This window comes from Equus przewalskii, chromosome 7 (genome assembly GCF_037783145.1).
Source record: "Equus przewalskii isolate Varuska chromosome 7, EquPr2, whole genome shotgun sequence".
Classification (NCBI taxonomy): Eukaryota; Metazoa; Chordata; class Mammalia; order Perissodactyla; family Equidae; genus Equus; species Equus przewalskii.
The window spans coordinates 55,589,054-55,612,864 of NC_091837.1; the positions used below are offsets into that span (position 1 = coordinate 55,589,054).

General features: G+C 36.5%; 1 protein-coding gene across 6 annotated transcripts in view; it reads right to left on the minus strand.

Moving 5' to 3' along the window:
- Window positions 1-23,811, minus strand: part of CCDC178 (coiled-coil domain containing 178) — a 394,579-nt gene that overhangs the window by 208,551 nt on the left and 162,217 nt on the right. For all 6 annotated transcript variants that reach the window (XM_008518186.2, XM_070627548.1, XM_070627547.1 and 3 more), the window contains 3 exons: window positions 23,527-23,640; window positions 21,467-21,612; window positions 18,234-18,393 (listed from right to left, as the gene is read on the minus strand). In XM_008518186.2, the coding sequence (XP_008516408.2) occupies window positions 18,234-18,393; window positions 21,467-21,612; window positions 23,527-23,640 (420 nt within the window). The remainder of the gene's footprint in view (window positions 1-18,233; window positions 18,394-21,466; window positions 21,613-23,526; window positions 23,641-23,811) is intronic.

Genomic DNA, 23,811 nt, shown 5'->3' on the forward strand with positions numbered 1-23,811 from the left:
TTTCAACTTTGTTAAACTGGAAACTGTTTCCCAGAATCCCCTTCCCTGCATAACTCCAGGCTTAGAAGTGACCAAAAGAAGAATGGGTGATAGATTTGGAAAGTGGAAGTGAAGCACTGGCCCTAACTTGTAAAAGGCTATTGCAGCCAGACACAGTGATGGAAAGAGGCAGTGATGGGCAGATGCAGCTTGCCATTACTCTCCACTGCTCGGCATCCAGCTTATCTTCACTAGCAGTAGAAGCAGTCTTTCTTCTCCTGTCTGAGGAGGTTACTTTCCTCCTGAATGAAGAACCTGTAATGACCTCTCTTAACTGCAATGCTTTTCATAAAAATTCTGACCTCCTTAAGACCACCCCCAACATACCTCATTGCTTCTAGACTTATAACCAGACTCAAGTTCTGGATGTCTCAGGGGTCAGATACAAAGTGTGACCTGTGAGTACATACAACATACATCAGAGAATTGTAAGATTTTGCCAATTTATATGAACAAAAACCTGAGTAATATATATAAGAATATATTCTAAAGGTTTTGCATCAGAGTAGAAGAAAATAAAGTTGGATTGGGCCAAATTTATTCATATGATTGCACTAAGGAGAGGTTCAGAATTCAAAGTGTTAGCTTGATCAGATGTAGGACACTCAATTTGCTTGGTGAGTCAGCTAAAATCAGGATCCAAAGCTGGCCTATACTAAATAAAGTTGAAATGCTATGACTTCCTTGGGATATTGAGGAAGGTAGCCAAAGTTTTAGGAAGACCTACTCATCAATCTCTACCTATGTACCTATGTTCTCCGGGAGGATCTAGAGGACACTCCCTTCCCCAGGCTTTGAGAAGCACAGTGGGGAAGGAAATGTCAATATTCTACAAGAGCTCTGTAGTGGTTAGTCCTGGCCAGGCCATGATAGCTACGGGAAATAACGCTGCCAAATTCAGTTATCTGAATTCAATGGGGATGAAGGAACATTGGAATGGCATGAACCAAATGATGGCACTAAACCAACAGAGAAAAAGTAATTAGATGGTGGACTCAGGTATGGTGCCAGTTGAGTGAAAACATCATGCAGGGTAAGATAGTGTCTTTCAGGGTGCAGTACATGCTCTAAATCAACAATCAATATATGGTACAAGATTCATGGCTATGGTAGACAAAGTTTAAAGATGTTCCCACAAGAGTCCCATCTTCTGATTATTCAATCAAATACTAATCTAGGTATTACTGAGTAAGGACTTTGCAAATGGAATGAAGGATACTAATCAGCTGTTTTTAAAATAGGGAGATTATTCTTGATTGTCCAAGCAAGCCCAATGCAATCACGTGAAGCTTTAAAAGTAGCAGATGAAGGCAGAAAAGGAAAGAAGGAGAGATGTATCAGAAAGGGAGGTCAGAGAGATTCCAAAGGTGAGAAGGATTTGACCCACTTGTTGGTTCTGAGATGGGGGACACATGCGGGGACCAGAAAGAGGCATCTAAGAGCTAAGAGTGGCCTCAACTGATAGCCAGAAACTAAATGGAGACTTCAGTCTTACCATCACAAGGAACTGAATTCCTCCAACAAACTGACTGAGCTTGGAGGCAGACTCTCCCTGGGAGTCTCCAGTAAAGAACACTATTCTACCTGCACCTTGATTTCAGCAGAATTCACCAGACATTTCATCTACAGTACTGTGACATAATAAATGGATACTATGTTAAGCATCTTAGTTTGTGGTAATTTGTTATGGCAGCAAGAGAAAGCTAATACAATGGTCCAAGTATTTAGAGGTGAAAATAAGAGAAATTATTCCCCAGAGGATAAAGTTCTGTCAAACTAAAAGTTGAAACTTCCATCTGGTCACATTGGGATTTTCATACCAGGGAAGCAACAGGCAAAGATTCATGGCACTATACTGGCCAGAATGACTGATCATGACTTTTAAAGGAAAATTGAGTCACTACTATACAGTGCAAGCAAGGAGGAGTAAATCTGGAAGGCAGGAGTTTCTCTGGGGTGTCACTTAGTACTCCCACGTCCTGTGATAAAGGTAAATGGAAAATTGTAACCAACACAGGCAGAATGGCCAATAATACAAACACTATAGAAATGAAGACTTGGGTCATCCCAAAACACAAGCAACCACAACAAGGTGAGGTGCTTGCCGAGGGCAAGAGTGTAAGCAGCAGAAGAACAAAATTATAAATACTAGCTATGATCATGTTGCAGAGAAAAGGACCATAGTAATTATGATTATTTCTTCTTTGTTTTGATATGAATTTACTTGCATATTATATGTATGTTTACATATGTGTATATAATTTCTTTTTTCTTCCCTATGCTTTTCCCTTACTATTTAACATATTAATAGTATTTAATCTTATATCTTGGTATTTAAATAACAGGATAGCACATACAGAGTGTTACTAAGCCAAATGTACAAAAAATGTGCAAAGTGATAGGGACTTTGAGTATCTTATTTTGGCCAAATTACCAGCATGTTTGGGTTGTCTGGGGAATAAATGTACTATGAAAATCAGAAACGTGATTTGCAGTTGCCTTTATTTGGAAGTTAAATATAAATTTTCCTCAGATTTATTGAAGTATAATTGACAAATAAAAATTGTGTACATCTAGGTTGTACAATATGATGATTTAATACACGTATACACTGCGAAATGATTACCACAATCAAGTTAATTAACATATCCATCATCTCATGTAGTTACCATTTTGTGTGTATGTGTGGTGAGAATACAAGATCTACATTCCTAGCAAATTTCAAGTATACGATACAGTATTTTATACTTTTAAAGCGTATCTATGGGTATTAACCATCAAGCTGACAAGAGGCTGACTGTACTGAATTATGTTGTTATCAACTTGGTTAAGTCAGGAACTACATTTCCCAGAAACCCCTTCTCTCTAGAATTCCAGGTTAGAGTTAGCCAAGAGGATCTTGTATGGGATTTGGAAGGCATAAGTGAAGCAGTGGCTGTAATCTTGGGTGATCATCATGGTCATATATGGTGACAGACAGATGAAAAATTGCCCAGTGAAAACAAATGTGCCCTTATTCCCGTCTGCTCTGCTCTCTGACCATATTCCTGACTGCTGACCCTAGACCAACTAAAAGATACTTGGCTATGGACCTATAAAGGTAGCTGATTCTTAGAAGCAACAGCTTGCCACAAACCTCTCCACGGGCTCCCTTTTCACAGTTCTACTTTGATAGCTTGATACATTAGGCTTATTAGAATTCCTGGAAAGTTTAGACTTTTCCACCTATTCTAGTGCTTTGGAAAATTGGTTAGTGACTCCAATCTTCCAACTCGCCCTCCTGGACTTTTATTTATTTTTTCTTTTTGAGAAAGATTAGCCCTGAGCTAACTACTGCCAATCCTCCTCTTTTTGCTGAGGAAGACTGGCCCTGTGCTGACATCCATGCCCAACTTCCTCTACTTTATATGTGGGACTCCTACCACAGCATGGCTTTTGCCAAGTGGTGCCATGTCCGCACCTGAGATCCGAACCGGCGAACCCTGGGCTGCCGAAGTGGAACGTGCAAACATAACCGCTGTGCCACTGGGCCGGCCCCCTCTTCTAGACTTTTAATCCAAGCTTTTTCCACTTGTGTGTTAGGTTGAATTCCCACAATATTTCCCTTATTCCCATACTATTCATTAAAAGCTCATTTCTCTGTCTGAATCCTGATTGATATAGACTGAATTCCTGTGCAGCTAGGCAGAATTTGAGGGATGACATCTGTGCTATTAAACAGAGACTCTTCTAAGACAACAAATAGACATAATTTCATAATTTTCATATGCCATGTCTTCCTTTTTCTGATTTTGTTTTCTGAGTGAATATTTTTAATAATTATTCTAAGTGAAATTATTTAGCACAAAATCAGTCAATGAGGAAAGCTTATACATTCTAAATGTGTTTCAAACTTGAAAGCTTGTGTATTTCCAAGGTAGACATTTGATGGACGGTTAAGCAAAGCTGGCTCCCTACCAAAAAATTCCAGAACTCGGAAAAATATTACAAAACTGCCTGTACCACATTTATCCTGGAGAAGCTGAGTATAGAGGGCATCCTTTATACCTGCAGATTGGTGGCCCCTGCAAATACCTGCTCTTAAACATCAACTGGAATCTCTGTGCCTCCTTCCTTTCACTTTTTTAATCCTTTTACTTGTTCTTGGTCCTTTCATTACTTTCAGTGATATCTCAGTAGATCAGCAATATACTCAGTCCTTCTACGCAGATGCACTTTGCTCCTCACTCAGAATTTGCTTCTCATATCCTCCAGATCATTTCAATCTTTTGAGGTTAGATGTTCAAGCATCTCAGGCATCTTTATTTCAGGTATGATATCACTCTCAAACTTACAAATGAATCTGCCGTTCTTTTGTTTATGTTCTACTATCTCTTGTACATCTCTAAGAAATCACGTGTCACCTCCTTCAGAATTCCTTCTTTCACTGACTTTCCCAAGTTGGGTCGGACGCTCTCATAATAGTACTCTGTGCTTATACCTATTACTGGATTACCATATTACATTGTTATTGTATATTTTTCTGTCACACTTCCCCAATAGATGGTGAGTTCATTGGAATCAGGATCTGTATCTAAGGTACATCATGTTAGTTTATATTAGAGGCTCATCAATGTTTGTTTTAAATGTTTAAAAAATTTTGTCCTAAAAAACTGTCCCATATGTTTTATAAGAAGTCATTGACGACACTTTCTTTCAACTTTGAATTTATTTTCAAGTATTATGAGAATGATTTATCTGTTTTCTATGTTAAGAGAATTAGTTTCAGAGTAGGCAATGTAAGTCTTTTCTCAAGATGAATGGAATGCATCATACAAAAATATATAATATTACAGATACATTTTCCTTTTTAATATTATTTGGAAACTTCGCTTGGTGGTTGGACTTTTAACAGATATTCACTGAAGAGGTCTCATATGTATGGGGAGTTCAAATTTTAAATTTCTAGGCTTCAAATATTTATTGGATATATATGCTGCAATACCTATAATTCTGAACTATTTCAAGGAATAAGATGAGATAGGAGCAAATGAAATGAGATACAGGCATGCTAAAAGTCCATAATCGGAGCAAAATTATAGTGAGATAAATATCTATATATTGATAGTTGAAATCCTAACCTTCAAAGGTGATGATATTAGTAGGTGGGGCCTTCGGGAGCTGCTTAAGTGATAAGGGTGGAACCCTTTCGAATGGGATTAGTGCCTTATAAAAGATGCTCCAGGGAGACCCCCAGCCCTCTTCCACCCTGTGAAGATATGATGAGAGCTCTGGGACTCAGAAGAGAGCCCTCACCTGACCATTTTGGCACCTTGATCTTGGACTCCCAGGCTCCAGAACAGTGAGAAATAAGTTTCTGTTGTTTATAAGTTACCCAGTCTATGGTATTCTGTTATAGCAGCACCAATGGACTAAGACAAATGCTTTCCTGAGTTCCATGAGCTATCTACCAAATTATTAAACCCGAGGGTGGTTGTGGGGACCCCTGAATTTGTAGCCAGCTAGTCTGAAGTGAGAGTGGTCCTGAAGACCCTCTAACTTACGGCTGGTGTCTGAAGCAAAGACAGTCCACGGTAGCTGTGTCCTCTGACTGTGAACATTTGTTTTTTTTAAACTCCTGGGTATTATAAGTACAGTGCCATCACATGCCAACATGTCAAAAGTTGAGTACACAAATGTCTTTAAATTAAGGGCAAAATTATGGTACCACATTCTCTAACTTCATCACTCCTGAAAATATCCCCTCCTCAACATATACAACCTGCCTGTCTCCCATCACACAGATGGTGATTATGGTGGTATAACAGGAACAGGCTGAAAATAGGAGATACTTTTGTTCTGTATGCCTGAGTAAAGAGTTCCTGGTGAACATAAGCCCCATTTACTGATGAATATTTTGAGAAAGCCTTGATACATTGTTTGTATTCTATCGACCTTTTAACTTCAGAAGGATACTTAATTACTCAGGTTATTGTCTGCCCAATTGGGCTTTAATTTCCCTTGATTGATCCTAGTACCCAAAGAGCAAGGACCACTGTAAGGCCACCCAGCCCTGGTGACAAGTAGTAATGATATCCTACTCCTTTACTGTTTACTGAAGGGTTTAGGGGGAGGGTACTAGAAAGGATATTCATTTTATTCTCAGACGTACAATTTAAAAATTGAGCTATTATGAGAAAGTCTTCTTTAATGTCTCCAAGTTTAAGCGCTCCAACTGCAACAGTAAAATTAGAAACATGATACCTTTGCTGCCTACCACACTGGATCGCTTTATCAATGAGGTCATCCTTGTACTTGAACTCTGAAAGAGTAACTTAGAGTTGCCAAAGATAGAAATTAACATCCTTTATTTTAAAGCTGTTTCTATTTCAGAATTCAACTCTAAACTTAGGAAAACCTATGCAGAAATTTGAGTGAAGAGCTAAAAAATTTTTGCTAATTTTTTGGTTTGTTCATTCATTGTCTTTTTCCATAAAGTCTGTTTCTTATCATAAAAATCAACAAAGGTTATCGAAAAACATTTTCATTATTTTATATAGTACTGAAAATGAACATGACACTGTACAATAGTTTATATATTCCATTTCCTTTCTCTTTATAGCCTATTTCATTTTCTCGCAAACTGTTATTATTATCATGGCACCCAAATTTGAGATATGTAGCTCCCTCAGGAGGTCAGGTATGCATGTTCTCTATAAGCAAATAAATCAGACAGTGGGAGGGCTATTTGGGTAATGCTAACAACACTCCCCACAGGACACTGTGCAACTCACAGTTGTGATATTTGTCAGAACATCAGGGCCGGGTTCAATAATTCTAAGTTTAAGAGGGAATTCGTGGTGCTGATACTTAATATGAAAGCCACTGATAACTCACTAAAGACAGAGTGACTGCTGGTGTCTGTCTGTCTCTCTCTCTCACACACGCACTAACATCTATGTTCTCTCTCTCTCTCCTGAAAAGCTTAGAGAAATAGAATCAAACTAGAAACTCTTAGTAATTGAAAACAATTTCCCAGCTGAGGTGAAGCACTTTAGGCTAAGATCTATGCTTATGAATATTATAACACTGCAGATATCTCACTTATGCAACATTAAATTCATTTGTTTCTGAAAGATGAAGTGACCTTCCTGAAGCTACTGAAGTAATATTCATGCAATTTGAAGGAAGAGAGACAGGGTAATTGGAGGTTCTTTTAATTATATGTACAACCAAAAGAAAAATAATAATGTTATGTTATTCAGCACTGCTTAGTCATTTTATAAGTGACAGTTTTAAAAAATTCTTGATTACAGACACTAACATGTAAGTATGTATTTCTAATAACTTATAAGCTATAATGTAATTTTGTAGATGCCTTTATTAATGGTATAGGTGAAACAATACCATTTCAAGTCTTGGTGGTCTCAGTAACTCACTTTCTCTCTTTGAAAAAATTTTTGATAAGTACAGGAAAATTGACAGTATTTACAAGTTGTATTTTAACAGTCTCTCTTTTCCTTTGATTCTATCGCTGGGTAGCAAAACCTATTAAAATAATGCTATGATTCTCTTCTCTGTGAGGTTGGTCTGCTTCTCAGAGTTTAGACTGTGCTTTATTCCAAAAATTCCACAGCATCTAGAATAGTGTATTTTATGTAGTAAGTACTCAGTATATACTTATTACCTGAACTGACCCATTATCCCAGCCTAAACCTTTCCAAAGTGAAGTGTGGAAGTGCTATTCACTGGTAAACAAGCTCAGATTGTATTTTGTTCTCATTACACAATACTGGATAAAACTCTTTGCAGCAACTAAACATAGGACTGAATTAAAGAATATTAATAATTTCTCATGGTCTCTATATTAGAGGTTCTAGTCGCAGTTAGCATAATCCTAGTTCTCCATTATTGCTTTCAAACCATTATGCCTCCATCTTATGTAAAAATACTCCTCGTTTTGACTTTTATATTGATTAAAGAACATAATCCTCGACCTTCTCCCTCCCTATTGAATGGTCATTTAATGATTTCCTGGTCATTTTCCCACACTAAGGGAAGACTCTGGCCTACAGGACTCAATCTTCTCTCCCTGTGTATCCCTTGTTCCGCCATCATTCTGCTTTACTTCAATATCTATCTGGACGATCTATCCCACATTTTAATCTTGAAGTTTATGGACTTCCTCAAATCTAGTTAACTTCAGTTCCCTGTCCCGTTAGCAATTCATACCCGCGGACACCCTTCTGACTTTGTTATCCTCTAGATTGGCACCATAGCTGAAGTTTTAAACTCCTGTATCTCACTTTCTGACTACAATATCTGTGCCTTTTGCTTCCTCTCTATTCTTGCTACCTTTTCCATATCATAATCACCCAACCAGGACTGTGTCTTGATCTTTCTTCTCAACCTTCCATGTCTTATTAAAGATTTCCTGAAGACTCTGATGCAATCTATATGCTTACAGTTTCCACAACCATATCTTCATTCAAACTCTTGTTCCTTCAGTTCCAGATGCTTACATTCACTTGGGCAATGGATGCCAACTAGCTCCTCCAAAGATATATCAAATTTGATCAAATCCAGTTTCAAACCTATTCCTCAGACCACACTCTCTATTTTTGGATGCTGATGCCACTAACCATCCTGTTGTTAAAATAAAACACTTGACATATATCTGGATAATTTTTCTCACTATATAGGCAGATAGTCATCAACTTCTGTCTATATTAATTCAAAACAATATCTACAATTCATCCTTTCATCTTGCTGGAACCTCATCATTTCACCACTAAATTCTTAGTTGGTATCACTGTATCCAAAATCATTCATTCCTCTTCAACTTGTCACATGTAATTAATGATCGCCAACCATTGTAATGTCATGGAATGCACAGAAAAAGAAATATTCACCATACTGGCTTAAAGGGGCCAGGCTCTTTGATGGCAGAGTCTTCTGAGCCCAGACTTAGCCATTTTAGGCCCTTCCCAACTCTTACTGCTGACAGGATCAATGTCTCAGTTTACCTTTGGCCCATGAACACCACAGCAATGTGCCACAGCAGACCAGTGGACATCTCTGCTCATTTTAGTAAGATTTTCCTCAGCTACCTTGGTAGCTTTATTACTCTTCTGATCAATTATTCATGAACGAAAGCCTAAACTCCTTAGTGTGACATTTAGAGCCTTCATGATGTAGCTCCTTCCTGTATGAATGGCCTTTTTCCCTGCCTCTGACCTCCAAACATAATAAACTACCTGCAATTCCCTAAATACATGATGATTTTTTTTGACACATGTATGCCTTTCCTCCTACCGTTTTCACTGCTTGAATATTCTTTCCTTGACTAACTTGTTCCCACCTTCCAAGACTTAGTTCTGTTATTATCACCTTAGCAAGCTTTCTCAGATTTCCTTCAAGCTCTTCTTCCTGGGTTCCAGAGAATTCCATGTTTAATTCAAGAAAAGCAGTTTTTGCACCTTATTTTAATTTACTTATACCTGTCTCTTCACCATTGCTCAGTGAACCTAACTGAGAGCAGGTGCTACCTTTCATTCAACCTGCTCAGAATCTCATTTGGATTCTAACACTCAATAAATAACTTCAAAATGAACAAATAAATGGATGGATGGATGGATGGATGGATGGATGGATGAGGAAAAATTTCCTTTATCTTTGCCAAAGTAAATGGAAATGCAAATCTCAGGAGTGACTGAAAAATCTCTTATTTTTCAGGAGTCACATTACTTCATTTGGACTTCAATTCAGCAAAGATTGAGTACTTATTATGTCCTAGACACTGTGACGGACTCTGGAAGTACTCACATGAGTGAGATATCAAAGGCTTCACCAATTGGAATGGGAACCAAATATTTAATCAAAACTGCATAATACAACATATAATACACTCTCTCCCTCAATTTTGTCTCTTTCCTCTTTGCTGGAAAATTATACCTGGGATTCGCAATTTGCAAACAAATCAACCGTACTACTCTGTCACTGATGCTCTCCTAATGGCCAAATTAAGAATGTGTGACTCAATACTTTGGCAATGTATAGCCCTGTTGATTCCCTGTGGAGATGAAATTCAGACCTCTTGACTGATGCTAATGTCTCTTGGCTCGAAGGACAGGCTCTGTGAGCCTGGGACACAGACTTCTGGGGAGGGGGCTCTAGTTGGCTGGTTCTGGTGTCTCTGAGGTAGGACTTGAAAAAATGAGTTCTGCAAGTGTTGTAAAAGCTGCAAGTTTTATTCACGCATGGCTATGGACAGGAACTGCTGCTGGAGATGAATATGCATTTGTGGATAAAGCTGACTGGAACCACAAGAAGACAGGAAGCCCGCTGGAAGCGGGCAGGAAGAACAAGTGTCTTCTTCCTCCTTCAACCATTCAATCTCCTTCTAATGCCTTATACCGTCAGAGCCTAACTCAGAGGCATGTGATAAAGGAGAAAGAAATATAGAGTCTGCCAATCTCCAGCCCTAGCAGTACCAAGATGAATATAAAAATGCTGAGAGATAGTAATGTAACAACTTGCATACCCAGGTTCTGTCTTCAGATGTCCTCTAACACTTTTCTTCAAACCTTTTGTGAGCTCCCATGGAGCTGTGGCTGCCTCACTGATCTTCTACTCCATTTTTACTCTTTCTTCCCAACTCCACCTCCACAGGGTGAATTTTTAAGTACATATTGCCACTTACATAGTCTCTACCATGTCTGCAACAGATCATTTTTTCGGCAAAGCTAGTCATCAAAAGTTCTTTTTACTATAAATGCCCCATAACTTTTCCCAGTCAATCAGTATCACACCATGCCCTACATATTCTATTCTCTTGTTCACATATCACATCCAATCTGACATCAGTCTCTGTTAAGCCTACAAGCCCCATTCCTGTTCCATCAGTGCCTCATTACTTCTCTTTGATTACAAAAGCATTTTCTTGTAACTCATATCTTCAACTTGTGCTTTCATTTCATTTCAGTTAATCCTACATAATACTGTCTAATTCATCTTGCTACAGACTATGTCTGAGCACATTACCGCCTCAAAAATTCTTCATGCCTCCCAAAATCTTTATGAATTAAGTGTATACATTTCAACTGTGTCTTCATGATATATCCTGAACCTACACTCTCACCTTTATCTCTCATTTTCTATTTGCATTACTAATATAAGAGTACATTTAGATGGAAACTTGAAAGTGACATAATTAAAAGTAGAATGTCTTCACTTTGTATTAATAAAATCAAACCACAATAGTCAATATGCCAAAAAAGTAACGACAAAGTAGAAAGATAGTATCAATACAGAAAGCATTAAGCAAGATGATAGAAGAACCAATAAAACTTGTCATATAAATTAATTAAATTACCAAATCAGAATGGATTGAAAAGCGAAATATCATCCTAAATACTGCTCTAAAAGGTTACTAATGCACGTGTAAAAAATAAACCAGAATAGTTGATTAAAACAATGAAAAATTAGATTAGTCAACAAGAAGAACAGATGTTGATAGCACTAACTTTAAAACAATATGTAGGAGAGGACTGTCATTATATTAAAAAATTATGGTTAAAATGGTCATTTAATGAGCCTGTATGCACTGAAGAACATGACCTAAAAATATATGAAGCAGAACCCACAAATTAATTCATGTAGAAAATTTCAACATACTACTAATAGACTATGACATTCAAGTAGACTGAACTATAGTAACTTTTATGACATTAAAAGTATAATCAAATTGAACTAAACATTTCGTTAATTTACTTGCTCATAACTTATCTATGGAGCAAAAGTTGCAGTGATTATATCTGATAATCCCATGCAAATTAAACAAAAATCATTTAACAGAAAGTTATTATTTTTTCCCTAGGAAATTTCTAGGAATTTACCAATTCTTTCCAGATTATCCAATTTGTTGGCATATAATAGCTCATAGTAGTCTCTTATGATTCTTCGTATGCCTGTGGTATCAGCTATAATGTTCCCGCTTTCCTTTTTAAATTTATTTGAGTCTTTCTTTCTTTCGTAGTCTAGCTAAAGGTTTGTGAATTCTATTTATCTTTTCAATAAATCAGGTTTTGATGTTGCTGATTTTTTCCACTGTTTTTCTGGACTCTACTTCATTCTATTTCATTTTCTGCTCTGAGGTCTTATTTCCTTCCTTATGGTAAGTTTTGGCTTAGCTTGTTCTTTTTCTAGTTCCTTGAGGTGTGAAGTTAGGTAAACAAGACCCAATTGTATGCTGCCTACAAGAGATTCGTTTCAGATATAAAAACACACATAAGCTGAAAGTGAAGGAATAAAAAACATGTCTTCTGTGCAAATAGAAACCAAAAAGAGAGCAGGGGTAGCTACATTTATATCAAAGTAGACTTTAAGTAAAAACTGTAACAAGAGACAAACAGGTCATTATATAATAATAAAGGGAGGGGGCCGGCCCGGTGGTGCAGCGGTTAAGTTTGCACGTTCCACTTCTTGGCAGCCCCCGGTTCTCCGGTTCGGATCCTGGGTGCGGACATGGCACTGCTTGGCAAAAGCTATGCTGTGGTAGGCGTCCCACGTATAAAACAGAGGATGATGGGCATGGATGTTAGCTCAGGGCCAGTCTTCCTCAGCAAAAAGAGGAAGACTGGCAGTAGTTAGCTCAGGGCTAATCTTCCTCAAAAGAAAAAAAATAATAAAGGGGACAATTCATCAAAAAGATATAACAGGTGTAAATATATGTATATACCTGATATTGGAGCACCTAAATATATTAAGCAAATAGTAACAGATATGAAGGGAGAAATAGACAACAACGCAATAATAGTAGGGGACTTCAATAGCATCACCGTGATGCTTACACCCCTCTTTTGACAGCTTTTTTCCAAAACTACCTTTTCAAGATTCTTTGCATAGCAAATGTAATGCCTTCTTCTGAGGCAAAAGCTGGGCAATTTTGCTAGAAGCTCCCTTATAAAATTGGGGGTTTCCTACATTCTGTGTTCACCAGCTACGATAAAAATCTCCTGCATATGTACCATCCACCTGGACCACTTTCACATTATCCATGACACTTGGCGCCAAAGGGAATCTGTGCAAACACAAAGCTCACACTGCGTTGTGTGGTGAGTAATAAAAGTCCTTTGTCTTTCACTCAGACATTTCATGTCTTCTGCCAGCACCCGTGAAGCTGAGGCAGACTAACTTGTGAGCTTGCAAGTGAGGGAAAATCTCTGACTCTTCACCTATCTTGATAGTATCATGGCAGAATTTCTCCAACCTTTAAGGAACTGAAATGAGTCATGCTATTTAATAGAGAAAAAAAGAGGAAAATCTTCTCATTTCATTTTAAAAACTCTCGTAAATCTCTGATACCAGTATCTTGAGCAAAGTACAAAAAAGAACTATAGACTAATAGATTTTCAAGATTAAATGGTTGCAAATTGAATCCAGTAATGTATTACAATTTTAACACAGCATAATCGATTATGGTATACTTATGAATGCAATTTGATATTTGGAAACTCATATTATGATGACTTTACTTGATCAAGAGAGAAAAATCACATCTTTAGGCCATTACCCGGGGGAAGGCATTTCAAAATTGGCCCCACTAAGAAATAAATACTATTTGGAAAAATCATAATATCCAAGGTGTGTTCATAGAGTATTATCTCAGCTATGTTGAAAAAAGGACAATGTATAGAAAAACTAAAATGGACTTTGGCCAAGTGACTGTAATAGATTCCCCTAGGTAGTTGGGAAATAAAAAGCTAAAAATGGTGGTTGGCTGCCAGTTCAAAAAACAAAAAGCCTATTCAAACTTCATATAACATAGTATCAGCAGAAATTCTGGGACATAGCTACAAGATGTAACATGGTGCTAGAGAGAGAACTGAAAAGAAAAGAAGGTTCGTCCTTGCTTAATGGATCATGCTCCAAGAAAACATGTAAGATATATTAAATTTATATTTGGGAATCCGTCATACCCATGCTACATCCTTCTTTCACATTCTAGTGTTACTCTCTCCTGATTTCTAAGTACTTATGATCATTGCAGCACAGGGTCTGTGCAAAACCTTGAAGTGTTTCCTGATGGAAAATTAGCATTCTTTTTCTACCAGCCCTCAAATCAAAATGTTCATTTCTCAGAGAGTCATAATAGATTTGAACAAGTTGCTTTAAAAAAGCAATGTGGTGAACCTGATTAATATTATATGTGATTAATTAATGTTTAATCCTGTAAGAATTCTTTTTAAGAGAAATATTAATTATGCAAACCATGTTCCTAATTTTTAAAATTTCATATTATATTAAAATCTTTTGGTGGCAAGGAAATTATCATTCTTGTCTAGGAGATTCATTCATCAGTTCTTCTAAATGTTTTTCACTCATTAATTTCCTACTATTAAGACCACAGCATATGTAATTTTTATTATTTATAGTAATATATAATGTATCAGGTCAGCAGGCCAGGGACACAATTTATTGTTTGTAATTTGAGTGTTGTCACTATATTCAAGTCTGTTTTTCACATGTTCCATCTTCCTGCTGATTGCGTTTTTTAAAATTGAGGCTAGGGTTTTGGTCATCCAACATGAAGTGCCTTGAACGTAGTAGAACACATAAACTAATTGCAGGAATGAAGAAATGATAAGCGGCCAATAGGAGAATAATTTTCAAAATTGTAATAATCCTTAAAATTATCTCAGAGATTACATTTGTTTTTGATTTTTACTATTTCTCTGCCTGTCTGTCCAATGAGGTAGTGAATCACTACCTCCGTTTTAAGCTGATAGTCTTCCACATGAAAGGGTCAAGAGATGATTTAATAGCCAAATTTGAGACGGTTACAGCCAAGGGGGAGAGGTATTGCCTGAGAGTGGAAAATGTGAAGCAAAATAAAAATTAATAAACTCTGCAGAGTATCAGGGTATTGTCTCTGCTGGAACTCAATCTGGAAATTGTTCTTCTGTCTGCCAAAGCTCCAAAGTCGTTCACTGTACCCCTTTCGTATCATACTCTAAATTATAGGGAGGAGAGCAAGACTATGGAAAGAACACCGGGGGAAGGCATTTGCACAGGAAAGACAGGGGGACTTCTGAGGACGTCTCATAATCGATTAAAATGCCTTAAACTCCAGTTTTGTTTATGCCTTTCCAGAAATAAAGAGGAAGATCAGTAGCCAGAGCTACTCTGATTTTGACTATACGGAAATTTTAATCTTAAGTCATTGCATTTGCAAATTATAGGCAGTTAGTAAAAACTCTATGACATTAAAAAAATCTATCATTTAAAGATGTCTTATATGGAATTGCCTACTGAAAAAGATTGAATTTATCTCAGAACCACATTGTACATTATCTGAAGTTTGTGTATGTTTTTTCTTAAACTATTCTTTTAGCTGTTTGTATTTCTAATTCTATTATGTGTTACCTCATGTCCTCAATTAAGTCACTCTGGCTTTTGTTTTTTTGGGGGGGGGGTTTTGGTGAGGAAGATTGGCCCTGAGCTAACATTTGCTGCCAATCTTCCTCTTATTGCTTGAGGAAGATTGTCCCTGAGCTAGCATCAGTGCCCATCCTCCTCTAGTTTTTGTATGTGGGATGCCACTGCAGCATGGCTTGATGAGCTGTGTGGAGGTCTGCGCCCAGGTTTGAACCCGCAAACCCCTAGCTGGTGAAGTGGAGCACGCGAACCCAACCACTGTGCCACCAGGCTGGCCCCAATTACACTGTGGCTTTTATAAAGTCTTTTATCGAACAATTCCTTCAGGTGATCCAAAATTGTGATCAACTCTTTTGCCCAAAGGGGACACCCCAGATTAGTAACGTCACATTTATCATGATGCCTAATAAGACTTGTTTCTTTCTGCGAATGCTTTATACCACATACATATTTACAAATTTTTATCTCATCCAGTTTCTAAACAGGGATAAGAATAGGTTCTCTATGAAGAATCACATTGCTTTCCACTCTTTAACACCAATAACTGATCACAATCATAGATAAACAGCATCACTAATGATGAATTATACCAATCTCTAAACTCTTCATGTTCAAACCCTATGTTTCCGGTCATGTAAGGTGAATCCATAACAAAGAGCTACCCAAGTGCTGATAAGAGATAAGTTCCTATAAATTTAAGGTGACTTGAGAAGCACAATTGAGCTATTTAGCAGATCCTTAATTGCTAGAAAGCAATAGACAATTTAACCATTTTCACCTAGAGGGAAAGGACTGGATGGCAAATTTGTCATGTATTATCAACGAGAGAGAGAGAGAGAGAGAGAGAGAGAGAGAGAGACCCAGCTTTTGCATACAGAATGAATATTTGTTTAAGTATCAGGCTAGTGCCATGTGTAAAATATCTCTGAAATACTCTTGCTTCTAGACATCATCATGCATGTGGATAGCAAAATTAGCAAAAAAGCATATGTTCATCCATTTATTCACTTAGTCAGTCAGAGTATCGATTGCCTCTGTTGTGCCAGGCATAGTTCTGAGGTTTTAGGATACAGAGAAGAATGTGACAGAAAACCCCCTGTCTTCATAGAGACTACATTATTGTAGCAGGATGTAGGCAGACAACAAACAAGTAAAAATGAATGGACAAAACACGTTCAGATAGAGACTGGTGCTAAGAAAAAAAAAAACATGAGATCATGTGATGTGTCCAAGTGGCTGGGGGTACATACACTTCAGAATGGGAAAGCAGAGAGATGCGTTTGGATGAAAAGTAATACAAAACTCAATTACCGAGAGACTAGTTATACAGGATTTTTTCTTCATCTCTCTCCCGCTGACCATATTTTGCCATTTCACTAATTATGATTGTTCCATTAAAGTGTTGAAATGCTGGTCAATAAATGATTATTGAGATCCCACTGTGTTCTCAGCACCAGTACAATTGGAAATGTGGTTGAATTCAAACAACTAATTTTACTGCTGTGATAAAATATGAGGTGGGGATTGATGCGTAAGTCAGTACATAACTTAAGCCTCCTTGTTTTGAGGGGTGCCTTTGAGGCTAAGCCTCCCCAGTCCACTCGTATATCACATATCTGAGATTCGGCCATCAGAGTTCCAGAACTCCTCTAAGAGGAGGCATCATTTATTGCCACTAGATGGCACCAATTATTTTCATATTTTTAGGCCAAAAAAAGGCCTCTTTTTCTATATAATGGTCATATTTACAATGGAAGAATGTTATTTAGCACTATTATTAATGAAAGTATTGCTCTTTTATTAATAATTTTCTTATAGGAGGGATCACAGCAATAGGATTAAAGATGGTATGTTCATTCACTCACATACTTGTTTATTCAACGTATATTTGTTCCAAATAATCTTTTCTTAAATGTATTAGCAATGTCTTTGAAAATGTAAAAAGGAAAAAAAGGAATTGAATATATATAATAATTGAATATATATATCAGGATCAAAAATAGCTGATAGAAGTATATTATGATACTACATTTATCTTTAAAAGTTTTGCAGAAAATAGTTTTAATAAAATGCAGAATTATTTAGTTTTTAGAAGTATTTCCCATTGTGTCTCTCAAAAATAAGTAAAAACCACGATATTTATTATTGCAATTAAAGGTAAAAATTATTACAAAATAAAAATGGGATAGGATTTACTTAACTAAATGTATATTATTTAGTCATATTCTATGTAAAAATTTAATACATATAGCTTTATAAAATGTAATTAACAAAGCTTCATATCTAAAAAGACATGTTTTATATGATTTCCCTGTTTCTAAACAGCAATTTTACAGTGCAATTAAAACATATATAAAAGTTTTCTAAAAGAAAAGAACATGAAATATTCTCATTTTTCAAAACGGTGGTTGGTGAACATTTGAAGTATGTTTATTCAGAAACAAAATGTAACTAATCTTATATTTCCCATTAAAAACATAAAAATGGCTCTGGAATAAATATAATCTACACTTTTACATCAGTAAACTTCAAAATAAAATACAATGACAAAATGAGAGTGCACATAAATGCATTGAAAAATACAATACGCTGCATGAATATATAATAATTACTTAGAAGAAAAAATGAAAAGTTTCATGTTTGTTATACTGACATTTATTTTTAAAATCCAAACATCTTTGCTACTTCAGAATGAAAAATGAATGTCACAAACTAGCTGCTGATTTGACTATCACTATATTTCCTTCATTCTAAAACAATCCAAAAATAATACTCACTTTAATATCCGCCAAAGTTTTTTGCCTCATGGTAACAAGTGTTCTAAATCTCTGTTCTTCCTCATACAGTCTCTCCTCACAGTCTTTTTTCTCACTTGCGAGATGATCAAACACAGCTTGTGCGTGTTCCTTTTTGTATCTTATAGCTATAAGTTGGTCCCTATAAAGAAGGAATTGCATTTGCCACTAATCAATTCATATTTTGTTTTCTAAAATACTTTGATGATACATTTCGAAAGATCCATTATGGAAAAAATCTTAAAACTGAAGGGCTTTAGAAAAATTCCCCAGTTCCTTCCATAGGCCTCCCTCCATATAACTACATCTAAATGATCCACGTGGAAGAAAATCTCTGGAGAAATTTTAGTGGATTTTCTTTGGTTGCCTACCCAGCATGCCTCTGTTTTGTTGTCATTCCCAAAGAACCCCTCCTCCACGCAGCAGGTGTCTCCAATGATATATTCTGATTCGACTAAGCCCACCAACACTTGGCGAATTGTCTGGGAGTGAACACATATATTAAGATAGCCCAATAAGATGAAAAGCAAGGACCTAATTCCATGTAAGAGAGGCACACATTCCACTAAATGTGAACAAGGAGTCATGTTTCCAAATTTGCTGACAACAGCCATACGGAGAGAGAAAGAAACGAGCATCTAGCGTTGAGCTGCTGAGTCAAACCAACCTGCAGCTCACCCTCCCCAAGGGCCTTCTGTTTTATAAGATGATACCTTTGCCTGTTGTTTAAGCTGGTGTGTGTGTGTGTGTGTGCGTGCATATGTATGTCTGTATTTTGTCATTTGCAACTAAGTACATCTTGACACAGAGGTAAAATGATTTTTATGGTGAAATCAGTAGTTATATAAGGCACAAAACTAGTAGAAAAAGCATCAAAAAGTCGTTAAAACAATATCACAAAAATAAATATGATTTAGAAATAATTCCCAAGGTTGATCAGCAACCTAGAATCCAGAATAAGCGGAGCTGCCAACGCGCAGCTCAGTCTTCTCTTACCCACCTTCGTTTTCATCTCTACTGGTATAGAAAATTGAATCATTTGCACAGCTAACTATAAAGGCAGCAGGACTAAAATTTCTGAGGGGCTAAAATGTTAAAGTGCTTTGAATATGATATCACATTTAATACAACAACAATCCTGTGAAAGAATAGTTATTATAGCAATTTAGAGACAAGGAACCTAAACTTCAGCATAATTAGCTTGCATAAGCTAACCAGTGAATGACAGAACCAGAATCGAAATCCAGTCCTGTCTGGCTCTGTTTGATTCAACAGCTCAACATTAAGTACTCATTTTTTCCTCTCTCTTCTCTACGGCTGTTATCAGTAAATTTGAAAACATCACTCTCTGCTAATATTTTTTAGATGTCAGCCTCTTCTTCTAAATGGAATAAGGTGCTTCCATTCCATCTCTCTCACCACTGTTTTTTCTACTTCATCATTCACACCAACAACACCCAAAATTCTTATGTGATGTTCATATAAGTGTTCACTAATATTGACATTGTGGAGCATAGGGAACCAGTGAAATTCCCACAGGGAGGAGCTGGTTTGACCAAAACCAAAAAACTCTCAATTGCTCCCAGAAAACATCACTGCCTCTGACCACATATACTTCGTTCTCTACACTAAGTGTTTTGAGACTGGATTATATTCAACATAGCATTTTATTAATTTTATATACACCCATTATAAATAACATATATTTATGTGTATATCTATGAATGAAAATAGTGTTTCCTTTCTCATAGTGATAAAAGGAACAAACTGTGAAGTCCTATGCATCTGGGTTTTAATCCTTTCACTTTCTAGTTAAGAAAACAGTCGCAAAAATTAAATGAGAGCCAATGGTAGCTCTGATTGGTTTTTTTTTATTTATTTATTTGAGGAAGATTAGCCCTGAGCTAACATCTGCTGCCAATCCTCCTTTTTGCTAAAGAAGACTGGCCTTGAGCTAACATCTGTGCCCATCTTCCTCTACTTTGTATGTGGGACGCCTGCCACAGCATAGCTTGATAAGTGGTGTGTAGGTCCACACCCAGGATCTGAACTGGTGAACCCTGGGCTGTCAAAGTGGAACATGAGAACTTAACTGCTGCGCCACCCGGCCGGCCCCTTGATTGCTATTATTTTTATCACCATATTTTAATTGTTCTACATGTGCAAAGTTTATCTTTCCAAAAACATCTTGAGACACTTGGAGGTACACAATCCCACTTGCCATTTCTTTGTCTTTCTTGGTGCCTGGCCGTAGGCACACTATGGGATCTCAATAAATAATGATTAAAGTGATATGGTCACCTATTGAAAACAGCAGTAGATTATTCCTAACACGGTTTGTCTGCAGTAATCTTCCTTTCCAAACCTAGTTTAGGGAGTCAGTATTCACAGTTGAAAGAGCATGCACTTTGGAACAGGGTGAACCTAAGCTGCACAGCTAATTAGCTGTGCAATCTTAAGACAATGATTTAATTTCCCTGAGCTTCTGTTTCTTCAGCATTCATATGGGAATGTTATTACATAATTTAAGAATCGGCTGTGAGAACTGGATGAGATTAAGTTACATAGATTACCTGCAAAGTGCCTGGCACATTAGGAAATCAATCAATGGTGGTTTTAAATAATACTTAACATTATCCATCATTGCTACTAATTAATAGATTTGTAAATAATAGATCAACGTCAGCTACACTTTTTCTCCTTTTCCTGTGGGAAGGCAGAGTTTTCTCCAGTTTAGAGAGGGAATTAATTCATTGGGACCTGGTGACCATGCTTGTATCAATATAATCTAGACACAGGATGGAAGAAAATATTAGGACTGAAATGGTAAGACTCCTGAAGAAAGAAAAAAGTTCATCTGGCTTGAATAAAATCTTTAGAAGTTTAATATAATTTACATAATTTTAGGATTATCCCTTTGAGCTCCAAAATAGTCTTACAGATATCAAACAATGCGGATAAACATCTTTCAAAGTAAAACATGTTTCCTTGCTTTCTTATCTGATACAGTGAATATGATTTAGTCTTTTCCAGATAAAGCTGTACTATCATTTTGAAAATAAGTTTTTACTCTATGGTAATAGCTAAACAAATCCTTGTTGAGTGCATTGACTTGACTCCATTAAGCTGTATGGTATTAGGCTGTGCATAACTATTTTTTCTGACACTTTATCCCTAAAGGGCTCTTAAAATTTTGATAAAATATATCTACTTACCTTAAACTGTCAAGTATCTGATCAAAATTTTCCTTTTCCTTTTCTTTTTCTTTTAACTCTTTATTCAATTGACTTATTTTGGCTTGATAAACACTTGTTTTACCTTTAGTAGTCTCTATTTCTCTAAAAATCATTGATATTCTTTCCTAAAAAAAAATTCAGGGATGTTTTATTTTAAATACTGGGATTTTCAAATCCTTTCAATTTAAGAACACAATTACGTTTGGCTGTGTAAACAATTAAAAGCAAATAGTAACCTCTTACCAATATAAGTAACAACTTAGGTTTATCTTCTCTTCTCCATTGTTACCTCAGCTCAGATTTTCTAAAAGATAGGTTAGAACTATGTAATGTCTCTCCCCCCACCTCTCTTCCTCTCTCTCTCCCTCTTTTCCTCTCTCCCTGGCACTAACTTGTCCCCACTCCCCCACACTTACACATACACGTTAAAGGTCCTTTCAAGATGCAAACATGTGATCACTGATTTTCAAACACGTACATTGAAGCTGAGCAAGGATATATATTGTTTTGATCTTTCAAACAAAAGAAATCAATATTTAATGCCAGCACAATTTCCCAAGGCTGGCCTGTGCAATTACAGATGGGAGATTTGATTTTGTGTGTATTTTTGCATCATCCCTTCATGACTATTGGTGTTTATACTGATTGGCTGATTACTGACTAGGTGACTGACTTACTGACTGTCCTTCCCACATCTGACATTGCTTCTAATTAGGGCTTCTCTCCCAACCGATCTCAACTGCTCCCTTTGCTCCTATTTTCCTCTGTTTTTCCCCACATGCTTCCTAATTCTTTCTCTACTCTGATAGATTTCAAGAAGAATGGCTAATCTTTCATATTCATTTTCCTATGAAAATCTGCTGTTTGTCCAAGATTTGGAACATTAGGTATGTATTTGAAATGTCATACCCCCCTGCTTCCTTCCTTTCTTTTTCAGGAAGTTCTGGAATTTTCCTACTGATAAGCAAATTAAAAATAAAAATGGGATTTAAAAAATTATTTCCAGTAGTCTACATAATATTTTTCTTTCTGCTATATTTTTTGTTATTGAATCTTGATATTACTTGATTGTGGTCAATAAAAGTAATCTCTATGGCTTGACCAGTGTAACGCCATGGTTAAGAGCATAGATTCTAGTGCCAGTGCTAGACATAGTGAATCTCAACTCCATCACTAACGAGCTGTGTAAAATAGAACAAGTTAATTAGAAAACAAGGCATCAGATTCCTCAACTGCAGAATGGAGATAATAATAGCAGATTCTTCATAGGGTTATCATGAAGATCATATGAGTTAATATGTCTGAGCACTTAGAACAATGCCTAGCATATATAAAATATGCAAAATATTAATATCTGTTGTTATTATTATAAACATTACTATTTTCCTCTGTAATTTTTTTTACATTTCTTTTCTGGCCTAGTATAGGGCAAACATTTTTTAAATGATACAATTACACCTCTATCTCATAATCTACATGCTGTTCACCAACAAATCTTATTGGTGCTACCTTTAAAATATATCTGGAAGATAGTAAGTTTAAGATAATGGACTATCTTCTCTTCTCCAGATCCAATGATTCTCTAAAGATAGAATGTTAGATGTGAAGATTTTCAGGGAGTAAATATATCTAATTTGGAAAAAGCTCTGAAGCCCTTTGATTTAGTATAGCCATTTGTCCATGCTGCCTATATGCCAATTTGAGGGTAAAATTTAGATGCCAGATATTAACAAATGTTTCAGGCTGTAGATTGGTCTCATCTGTAGAAACATGGTCTTTACCTAGTACACTACAAATCCCTACCTCTACTTTGTAGAAAGATAATGGGGGGGATACACCAGACCAGTGGGAAAGACACTATAAGAGAGAGAAAATGAAGACTCTGTGTGTATGTGCGTGTGCGTGTGCATGAGGAGGCAATTTAGTGCAACTAATTAGAAATGAGAGGCATCCACCTAAAATTAGATTTGCTTGAATAGTTTTCATTGAGATAAAGAGGTTGTAAATTCAAAGTTTTTTTTTTATATTAAATTTCTTACCTCAGTTTCTACTAGTGCATCATGGGTTTTCTTCCGCTTTCTTCGCAAGTTTTTCTTTGTTCTTTTCACCTTTGCTTTAATTTGTTCTTTCCTCTGAATTATATCATTTAAAGCCTAGAAGACATTCAGAAATTAAGACTGGTTTAGACCAAATTGTTCCCAAGTGACTATATATTTCGGTATAAAGGGAAAGGACCACCACACATAAACTACAAAAACATACTATGATATCCACAATCCCAATATTTAGTTTGAATTACTGAGAAAACCAAAATCTAGTCAATT